Source organism: Acanthopagrus latus, chromosome 6, assembly GCF_904848185.1.
Source record: "Acanthopagrus latus isolate v.2019 chromosome 6, fAcaLat1.1, whole genome shotgun sequence".
NCBI classification, from domain to species: Eukaryota; Metazoa; Chordata; class Actinopteri; order Spariformes; family Sparidae; genus Acanthopagrus; species Acanthopagrus latus.
In genome coordinates this window covers 20399527-20410655 of record NC_051044.1, presented here as the reverse complement: position 1 = coordinate 20410655, position 11129 = coordinate 20399527, and the positions used below count along the sequence as shown (strand labels likewise).

The window sequence follows — 11129 nt, the reverse complement described above, 5'->3', positions numbered from 1 at the left end:
TTTAACTCAAGGAAGACTAATGAGATTTACACGTCAGACTGGACTAACTCGTTTTCTGTGATGGCACCTTGATGCTTTGTTTAAAGGCTGTGTGACATGTTGTTATGTAAGAAGACTACAATCTGAAAGAAAGTGTATTCTACTGTATAAAAAGCTACACATTCAAAGAGCAAATTATTAGACAGTGATGGAGAAACTGTCCTCAAGACAGCTGCATTTATAATGAGCCCTCCGCCAGCAAACAATTTAGGACAGAGGACACTTTTTGTGAATGGATATATCATGTCACCCAGATTGGAAGCAGGGATTGAATGTAAATTAGTAGATTTACTCAAATACTGTATTTAAGTACCATTTTGAGGTACTTGTATTTTCATTCTCTGCTACTTTGCACTGCTTTTCAAGTCAGTGTTATTTATACAGGCCAAAATCACAAGCACATCGCCTCAGTTACAGACTAGTGAACAAAATTCTTTGATTTTACATTGAGGCAAGAAAAAAAAAGGAAAAGGAAAGGAAAGGAACCTCAGGAAGAGCCGAGGAGGAGAGACCCCTCCCCGAGGAGAGACAGACAGCGAATGGATAACAAAAAACACAGACTCTCCGGGATGGTGATTGGTCACAGCCTTGTGTGTTTTACTTGGATATGACTCAAACAAAGTTCTTACAAGGAAATACCAATTCTGAGTGCGTTTTTAATGAATGGTACATCAGTTTTCAGTATAACAGTGTTATTCTTTTATTTTTTATTCAATATTAAATACACTGTATGAGGTATGCAGCAAAGGGCCACATGTCGAATTCGAGCACTGGGCCTCCACGGCGAGGACTCATCCTCTGTCCGCAGGCTCGCTCTATCAACTCACACCATGTTTTTCAACATGGGCAGTCCGTGCAGCACCAGTAATTAATTCAATAAAAGTCAATCGTTTCATAAGAGTTTTACCTGTAGAGTACCACTTAACAGCCTTTATTCCAAACATTTAGCCTTCCGTCATTGTTAACAGTGGTTGCCTTGATTAGTTATCCTTAATCATAGTGGTTGAGCACTGCAGGAGCAGAACATTTTGCAGTGGTCACAGTGAAAATTACAGCATCTGCATTTGATACCGTATAGTCTCCACAAGTACAGCACTGCCTTTTCAGCTTGCACTTGTGTTTGACATGTGGTCTCATCTTATCTAGGTGCGGGTCGTCGATAGAGAAACATAAAATGTAGAACTGAATTGACTCCTCTGACCCAGTCTCAACGGATCTGAAGCTGTAATGTAGAAACTGTTGTGGGGCTCCTGTAGTGAATTGTATTGTGCTGTACATATCTTTTTATGTTCAACAAGTGTGCAGATGTCAAAACTAGCTTTACTTACTTTTTTGGATGTACTTGTTAAACATAATAGCATAATATAACGGTAGAGGGGCAATCAAAAAAAGGGCACCTTTTATTAAAAACAGTTGCTCCAAGCTTTTTGGCCTGAAGGCCCTTTAAAACCAAACAATCTTTTGCGTACACCATATCGTGGCTGCATTATGTGTTGTAGTTGTGGGTGACTTTTTTCCTTAGACTGATGTTTTTCAGAACCTGTGTGAGGTTTCAGGAAGTCAAAAATAGAAGGTAAAGGTGTATTTTGTATATTTTTTCTACCCTAGTTTTCTGTGGATCAGCTCATGACCCCACAGACGGGACCCACTGCTACCTCTGGGAGAAGAAACAACAAGGATGCAGCGTGTGACAGTGTAATAAGTATTTTATTGCATTTTATAATGCCATTGTCAATAATTAGTACAGATTACATGCAACTAGACCTACTGTACAGTTTTTTTTATTGTCTGCATGGACAGACACAAGAAGATTCAGGTTACAAATACACAGATATATGTGTGTGTTTTTTATACAGCATGAAGGAAAGGGCAGTGACTGGCATTACATGGCTACCCGGGGTGGAGGGTCAGAGGGCTGGGCTCCACTGTTCTGTCTAAAGCCACCACCCAGTCCCTGTCCCCGCCTCTTCCTCGGGTCACACTTTTCAAATAACAAGAAACAGAACAAAAAAAACCAAAAGGATAAAGAGGTAAACAGGTAAACTGAAACTAAAGAAACAATTCAGAGAGTCACTGCTGAAAATGTACACACATTCCTAAGGTTTAACCAGAGGAGAGCTGAAGTGGTAGTTCCATCGGATTCTGGCTGTCTACTTAATAATACCGTCAGGCAAAGCTCCACTTTGAGAGTCCCTTCCCCCTCACGCGACGCCTCAGAACTGTCCAATCACACATCAGGATTTGGGCTCCCTGTGTCCTGTAACACCATTACGTGGATCGTACGAGAGATTACAGCTATCAGTAAAGGTGATCAGTGAAGTCGATGGAGAGTTTTGGAAGTAGCTTGGTTTTTGTTTGGTTAAGGTTGCGGCATTGGTTTGGTTACAGTTTGGTTACAGTTCAGGAGTTTGGACTAAGCAAATGGTCGCTTGCAATGCCTTTGGTAGTCAGAGGATGAGCTGCATCTCTGAGAGCCATTCCACGCTCTGGTGCCGAGACTACGTCAGGAGAGGAGCATCAAAAATGCAACAGCGTCAGTCTTTGATCTGCCTCCGTAGGACTGGGAGATGAGGTTTGTTACTGGTCACCACCAGCCAGGTGTGTGGCGCAGTGACACCCCCACGGCGCCTGCAGGTGATCGACAGCTCTGCGGGTCGGAATTTAGCACAGGAATGATAAGGGTCAGGGGTCAGAGAGAGGGGTCACAGGGAGCTGGGACACATATTGGCACCTGAGAGGACCAACAGCAATACCTTTCTAGAGCTCCGCATTTTTTTTTTTTTTTTTAAAGCAAGAGAGGGGCTACATATTCTTACATTTTTTCCTCTTTCTCTTTTTCTTTTTCGGAGGTTTTGGTCCTGTCTTTGAGAAAAAGTCCTTCTGAGGTATCAATACATAATGAAGAAACTTTTTTAGTTTGTTTTCCATTTGTTTGTTTTTTTCTTTCCTTAAAAATGCATAAATGCAGTACAGAGACAAAAAAGTATCAAAATAGACCTAGCTAAGATAAATATACAAACAGGTGTTACCTAAACCACTGATCTAACTTTTATTCTTTTAATTTTTTTTTCTTGAGAGATAATACACTTAAAAAATCAGCGTCCCAGACGTTTTATGAAGAACTGAAAAAGTGGAAACGAACGAAATGAAAAAAAAACAAAAAACAAAAACAAAAAAACAACAACTAATGAAACCAAGATACCTGCAGCACTTAATATGATAAATACATATACTTCAGCATTAGCAGTACAGTATAGGAATCAGAGCTGAAAGCTTTACAATAGCTAAACAGGTGCAGAAAAAGAAAGACCCAAAAAAAGGAAGAGAAACTCAAAGGACAAAATGGGAAAGAATGCCCTGGAGAGATAAGTCAAGCATTAATATACAAGAATACATCATGTTATGCCAAGCTGGAGAAAGAACAGAAGTGTTACATGGCGACCTGTGAACAATCTACATCTTTATAAAACAGCTTTGTTTACAGGTGTACCTTAAAGCACGAGTCAGAGATCATCTATGTACTGTATGCAGCAGTTCCTCTTGGTTTGGATATTACTAGTAGTAGTGATGTGTTTTTTTTTGTTTTTTTGTTTTGTTTTTTTTTAACGTGTGTTTGTTCGTCCTCTCGGCGTCTCTGCGAGTGTTTTGGTGAAGCGGGTGCCGCCATATTTGTGGGTCTTTGGATTATCTGGATGGTCAGAGCCTCCGTTGCACTAACCCATAGCCCTGCTTCTAAGCTTCTGTTATACCCCTGCGTGTGTGTGTGTGTGTGTGTGTGTGTGTGTGTGTGTGTGTTTGTATGTATGTGTGTGTGTGTGTGTGTGGCGGCACTGATATATTCCGCCCATCGCTACGCCTGACAACCAGCTCCCTGCGAACGCCACACAGCCATTAACGACCAGTTTCCCATTGGCTGAGATCATGAACATGCTCACATACAGTTGAGAGGGCTGTTCACATAGCTCAGTGCTAACCGGGTGCGGGCGTACAGTCAGTTTGACACAGCTGATAGAAAACTTTTCATCTATAGTGAGCACTTCACAACACACTTTGAGACGTAGAGAGTGCTTCAGATGTGATTTAAGGAGAGGTAGTCATTTTTAATTCCATGGAAAGTGAAAAAGGTCTACGTTTTTGGGCTCAAGCGGATGCGTTAGGGAGTCCAGATCGCCAAATAGTTTTTTTTTTCTTTTTTCGTTTAAGTCATACAGTAAGTAAGTAAGTAAGTAAGTAAGTAAGTAAGTGTAACAACGATTTTGGCATTCATCATCATTATCATCCAGGAAGAATGGAGGAAAAAAAAAATCTTTAAGAGAGTTCAGTCTCCCATTGGCCATGTGTTGAACTGTTTTTGAAAAGGAGGTAGTGTTATTTTTGGTTTTTTTATTTTTTATCTCGTTTCAAGATGCCTGTCTGCCACTTTGTACTTTGTTAGAAATCAGTCCCTAATGTGACAGGAAACAGTCCTGTTTGAACACAAAGTCATCAGAAAGGTTCTTTCATTAAATAAGAAAAATCGTCTGAAGTGCAAGAGAGAAAAAGTATGAAAATATGAACCCAACTTTTAAGTTACATGATGTCCCTTGGTTGTTTCTCCTCTTACATTGGTATTGTTTTAGTCGTTCCCTCTATATGTTTTTGGAATAACTCCTCCCTGTCCAAAGATGTGATTTTTTTTGTAACCACATTACAGTACGCTTCCTCTTTGAGAGGGAATGTTTGTTATCTTGTCTTCCTATCTTGAAAAACTCCAAATGTTCATTTCATCAGCACCAGGAGAAGTGTCATGTAAAGCCAGGTTGATTTGACGGAGCCAAAATATTCTCATTCTGTGTTTAACCTCTCTTTTTGTTGGCATCTCAGGTTGTGGAAGGTACCTAAATGTTGTGTTTGAATGCCTCACGAGAGCCTCATTTTCGGGCCAGTCCTTGGGATGTGTTTGGAACACAGTTTAGCCTGAGCATGGGAGAGACAGGGTTTCACCTCTAAGTGCTTTTTTTCTCTCTCTTTTCTCTTTCTTTGTGTCTTTTTCAGAGGAACTGTGCGAGGTTTGTTAATACTACTTTTTTGGCCTCATACCTAATGTGAGTCATCCGTAACCGCTTATCATGTAAAAGCTTTGATATCTCCAAATTTCTAGTTTTGCTTTACACACTTTGGTTTTTGGAATGGTTCAGCACTGTAAGTCATGTATAATTTCAAACACAATAGTTATATGAATACAATAAAAAGAATTCAAACTCCTGGTTTGTTGTCTTTTGGCCAATTCTTAAAGAAGAAGAACAAAAAGAAAAAGAAACTCAAAAAGGGCAAAATAAACTACAGGGTTTTTGGTTTTCTACATATTTCATCTTTGGTTACCTGTAACAAAAATAAAATGGGAATAAGCAGATAATAGATTAAAATAAATGTTAAATTTGGTATGGCACTGTAGAGAAAAGTAATGCTTTTTATGCTCACGGAAAACAAACAAACAAAATAAATCTCACGTGCTATTCCTTTAACACAAACTCACACAGTGAATTGCAGATAGCTTCTACACAGTAACTATTACAACCATAGAGCTTTGAATCGAAGCTGAGCAGAGTTGCCACATTTGGTGTCCCACGGAAAGAATTCCCCCTTTTTTTGTTTATCAATTTGGACACAGTTCCAGGCAGAAACTTCGTGGGGTGAGGTATTCTCTGACTGCAGTAATAATATATATATTTTTTTAAAGCATTACTGATATTTCTCAACTAAATACACAACCAAAACAAGTGAGTGAGAGGAAATAAAAGAAAAAAAACAAGATTCAGCTGTTAAATAATCTGTCTGGATAATGGCAACTTTAAGTGCTATTTTCCAAATTTCTTGCCTGCTACACTTGGGGCAGAAAGGGGGGAGAGGGGCAGGAGTGGGGGTCAGGTGTCACAAGTTGGGACAATACTGCGCTTTCTCTTTTTTTTTTTTTTTTTTTTTGCCAATACTCATTTGGAATGGTGTGAACAGCCAGAGTAAATCAAACAAATCACAATATCAAAAAACGAAGAAAAAAAAACAACAAAAAAAAAACAACAAAGAGACAGCATCCTTAGAAAAGGTACGTCGAAAACAGAACGCCACCGTGGAAATATTGATCCTCGAAAATAAACATTGATAATAACATCAAATAAAAAAAGGAAATGACAAAAGCTACCACACGTTTTTTTTTTTTCTCGTTATATTCCATAATCATCAACAGTTTTTCTTTTTTAGTCACAATATTTCTTTAGATGCTTCCTCCCTCGTTTCTCTCATCTGCCTCCCCCTCGTTTCATCTCGTTCTCAAAGTGTTCCAAGAAGGACAGCACCACGTGGTCCAATTCCTGCAGTCTCTTTCGGGTTGGGAGGGAAGGGGGTGGAAGTGGTGGAGGAAAATGTCTTCTTTTTTTTTCTCACTTAGAAGCAAAGAGTTTAAAAGATGTCCGTCACTAAGAGTCTCACTGCGAGGGGGGAAGGGGCAGAAGTTTGGACAGGGACCAGGGCCGTGCCGCCTCCGTCAGGTCAGCCTCGCCGTGGGCTCACACAGGAGCCTGCTCGGCGCAAGTGTTGTAGCACTGTTGGAGGTAATCTTTGATCTTCCTTCCTTCCCATTTCGAAAGCCCGACAGTTTCGTTTCAATCAAATCAAAGAAAGTGAAAAAGCAAGTGATTTGACTCAAAGAGGGGGGAGGAAGGAGAGGTATACTGCACAGCCCCTGGTGACTGCTCCGAATCTATATACACATGATCCTGTGTGTGTGTGTGTGTGTCTTCTCATCTGACGCGGAGATAGAAAAAAAAAGAAAAAAGAACGGCTAGCCAGGCAGCCCGAGACAACAGTGAGGAGGGTGTATGCAGAGTGGCCAGGAGGAGAGTGTGCCCAAACCTCTCGGGGTCTCTACGCAGAGGCTGATTTGACCGGGGAGGATGACGACACATGGTTTGACAAGTGAATGAGTATGTGTGTGTTTGAGTGTGTCTGTGAGAGAGTGTATGCATCGAGTGGTGTTACACCTCTGAGCCAAGTGTCGGGAAAAAAGAAACACATGGACGTAAAGCAGTGCTCCACAGTCTTGTTTTTGCGTCTGAAAGAAACGGAGGTCTTCTAACCCTGTTTGGAGTTTCTCAGCGTCGTCCTTGGTTGCTTGCATTTTCTTATAAACGAATTAAAAAAAAAAAAAAACATTCTCTTTTTTTTCTCTCTCTCTTTTCTGTTAAGTGTACTGTAGCTATCTTTTTTCCTCTTCACGCTGACGGGGGATTGATCTCGTCCCGCCTGTCCGACTCGGATTCCATCCTACTCCAGCTCCTCCGTGGGGAGGTCCTCCTCCAGGTCGCGCTCGTCGCTCGGCAATGGCAGGCTGTGTGTGACGCCGGCCAGGAGGGACACTGGCCGACTGTCCTCCTCCAACTCAGTGGGCTCCTCCTTCACATGCACCTGGTGGCTGGAGGAGAGAGCAACCAGCTGTTAGCAGGCCGTATTAAAAGGGTCATTCAAGTTTTGTTGTGTGCACACTCACCGGCCACTTCATCAGGCACACCTGCACAACGTTCAACAGCTCTGCCATGAATTCTATCTTTTACCCTTTGAGTTTTTTAAGACACGGTCAGAAAAGGTATTACTCGACATTAGAGTAGAGAGTTAGAAATAACCTCTTGCAGTATAATGTAGTTGAGTTTAACACCACTGCAAACTACAACCTCAGTGATAAACATGTATTTAATTAGTGTCGATCAATGCTGAACATTATTATCTTTGTGGAAGCAGAATTGGCAGAGCTGTTGTATTTGATCACATTAGATTTTACAAGTGTACCTTATAAAGAGTGTGTGTCATCTGTCACACACAGTGTCGTTACAGTTTAGTAGAGTCGACGCAAACACAAGCACAAAAACGTTACAAAATGATCGCCTTTCATTTTTATGCAGTTCACGCAATTTCCCCCTCGGGGATCAGTTAAGTAGTTCTGATTCTGATTCTGTAACGATCTCGGGCAGTGAGTGTTGTTGTCTGTGGATTTTCAGTGCAACTGTGTTATCGTAATTGGAAATGTAATGTAATACAATGTGTCACGAAAAAATAAACACAAAACTGGAATTGTAGTTGACAGAAAACAGTTTATTTTTCTTAAATTTTTGTTCCCTGAGATTGATTTCTGCATTTATATTGGGAAAAAAAACCTTAAGGAAGGTTTCCTTTGATATCTTAAACTGTCCATGTGGAAACTTCTCTCACACTTCCTCTCATCAACCGTCATCTACAAAAGTGAAAATTAATACCAGTATCACTATTACACCTCCTTCAGGTAGATAACACCAGCCAGCTCACAAAAAACGCCATTACTGGTTTATTAGGCTGGCTGATGTGACGTGAAGAACGATGTTAAAGCAGCTTCTTGTTGTCTGCGGTGGGGACCCTGGATGTGTGCCTACCTGTACTGTTGAGGGCTGAGCGTGGGGCTGCAGCTCCCGTTGCTGTTGACCTGCTCCACAGTGGAGCTGACATCATCGTGGCCCACGTGCAGCATGTTGAGGCTGGCCGCAGAGGGGGTCAGCAGGGAAGGGCTGTTCAGCAGGGACAGACTGCTCTCTGCCAGAGCCGCCTGCACACACACAGTTGTCTTGTCATTTTGCATTCAAGTTTGTTTTGTTTTTTTTCCCCCTCCCTTTTTAAACATAAAATAGAAAATGTAAAAAGCTCAATGATGGTGGTGAGAAGGGTTTCATCATAAGTCATCATATCATGTGTCTGGAAATGCCTAACCCTGTCAGCCGCAACCAATATATGATAATAAATGTATATAAAATTCACACCTAGATGTAAGATTCAATGCGATAAATGTGAGTTTTCCTTAGAGCTCTTCCATTTGGAGCACATCTTGAATCTACTAACTTGCTAGTGAACTTGACAAACCACTAGGGGGCACTTACATACAGTACTTTGCCCATCACGGCCTGTTCTTGTGCATTAAAGTCCCTGTCATAAGTGTATGTGTGTGCATTCACATGAAAGCCCCGATGGGAATGTGAAGCGAGCTGCAACCTCGACTTTAAGACACACAAGCTCTGTGAAACATCGATGTGTGCCGGGGAGAAAACAAGTGAATCAACAGGGGCAGCTTCTGTCACTGCTCCAGCTGTTTGTAGATGAGACAGGTTGGACGCTGGTGAGCGAGAGTCTCACCCCACCTCCCCTCTCACACAGAAGGGGGGGAAAAGGACAAAAGGAGGGGAATTCTCACCGGCTCAGAGATGGATTTTCTGGGACAGGCGATAATTTTATGCAGTAACCTTAATTGACAACTACTTGACGCTATAAATCATCTCACTCGCAAAATTGCATGTGTATGTGAGTCTGCGTGTGTGTGTGTGTGTATGCAGAGGTGGGGGTGGCATGTGTGTGAGAAAATGAGGTGGGAGGTGAGAGTGTGTGCTGGTGTGGGAGGAGGTAGAGGAGGAAGGTGGTGTGAACGTCGTTAGGGAATCTGCTAATTATAAGAGGGAATTGATATTAGTGCCCTTGATTGCGATTGGCTTCTGTGTGTGTGTGTGTGTGTGTGTGTGTGTGAGAGAGAGAGAGAGAGAGAGGAGGAGAGAGATGGGGGAGGAGAGGGCATTCCTTACCTGGTAGCTTGCGTTTAGGGATCCAAAGCCCAGGCCTGAAATCATGTTTTTCACCAGAGTGGGACTTCTGTGCGCACACACACACACACACACACACACACACACAGCGAGGGAGAGAGTGTCACAGATTGAGTGCACATGTGAAAAGATGTCACCTCAGCCAAAGCACTCTGACAAAGCTCAAAATTGTTTAGTTACCAGAAGAAACACACACAGACTGTAAACAGATGCTAAAACACGCACGAAAGCATCTGATATCTGGCGTGCAGGTGTGTGTGTGTGTGTGTGTGTGTGTGTGTGTGTGTGTGTGTGTGTGTGTGTGTGTGTGTGTGTGTAATTATCCCCGGTTTCTCTGGCGGTTGCAGAGAACATCTGTTTACATACGCTAACAAGGTTTTTTCCTCTCTGCATCTCACACAGCTGCTTACTAATGGTGTCGACAAATAGGGTAAAACACCACACATACATTACAGGACGTACACGATAAGCAGCCGGCAGCCCTTCTGTTTTTTTTCTTCTCTTTATTTGATTGCTGAGTTGGCCTCTTGGTAATAATAGAGAGTCCATTTAAGCAATCATAGTGCCAGCACCCATAAAGCCACACTCACATCAACCTCAGCCATGCACCAAGAAAACAAATGTGTGTGATACAGCCTGTGTGCGTGTCTATGTGTGTGTGTGTATAGGCGCACACTCACCCGGTCATCTTTGGTGGTCTCCTCTTTTGGTATTCAACTTCATCCACAGTCCACACGGCCCCCTTCACGTTCTCAACGCGCACAAAACACTTGTGCAGACTCAGGTTGTGGCGCACAGCATTCTGGGAAAACAGAGAGAGGGAGAGAGAATAGAGAGAGAGTTTTAACATGACTGAAGTTTGGCCAACAACCAAATGTTTTTTTTCATTTTTTAATCTGGAAACACTACTTTCCTGCTGCACACACTCATAACAATTCACAAAACATGTTACAACTTGATGATTGTTCCTATGTACATCATGTAATTGTTTCCATGTGTGCTCCATTGTTGTTTGTTTGTTTTTATGTGGATCATAATCTCATATTTGAAAATCAGAGTATGGCCTCGATGAATCTTACAGATTTAATAAAGGTTTAAATAAAAGTTTGAATCTAAATGTAAGATGAAAATAATTGACAAATGTATTATACATTTAATTTCATTTGTTTTCATTCCTCTGGATATGATTTGCAGTTAGTGGGAATGATCATTTTGGCTTCGTGTTTGGCTTCCAACACATCTTCTGGAGAGCAAGACTTGTAGGCCAGGGCAGCACTCTGATAACTCATCATACTGCTGTTAAATAACAAATTGCAGCTTTGGGGATTTGGACATACTGCAATTTTAATAATAGTTCTATTGAAGAGGTACCATGTAGTTTTGGAGAATTCAATATGAACCTTGTTCATATTGTAAATATAAAGAATCCAATGTTTTATATTTACA

General features: G+C 41.5%; 1 protein-coding gene across 9 annotated transcripts in view; it reads right to left on the bottom strand.

Annotated features, from left to right (window-relative positions):
* Positions 1–1727: 1727 nt before the first annotated feature.
* foxp4 (forkhead box P4) overlaps positions 1728–11129 on the bottom strand; it is a 213199-nt gene continuing 203797 nt past the window's right edge. For 8 of the 9 annotated variants that reach the window (XM_037100680.1, XM_037100679.1, XM_037100682.1 and 5 more), the window contains 4 exons: positions 10364–10485; positions 9666–9732; positions 8475–8644; positions 7339–7486 (listed from right to left, as the gene is read on the bottom strand). In XM_037100680.1, the coding sequence (XP_036956575.1) occupies positions 7339–7486; positions 8475–8644; positions 9666–9732; positions 10364–10485 (507 nt within the window). Of the gene's footprint in view, positions 7487–8474; positions 8645–9665; positions 9733–10363; positions 10486–11129 lie in introns of all 9 variants that reach the window. The other variant, XM_037100677.1, reaches the window with a different exon arrangement.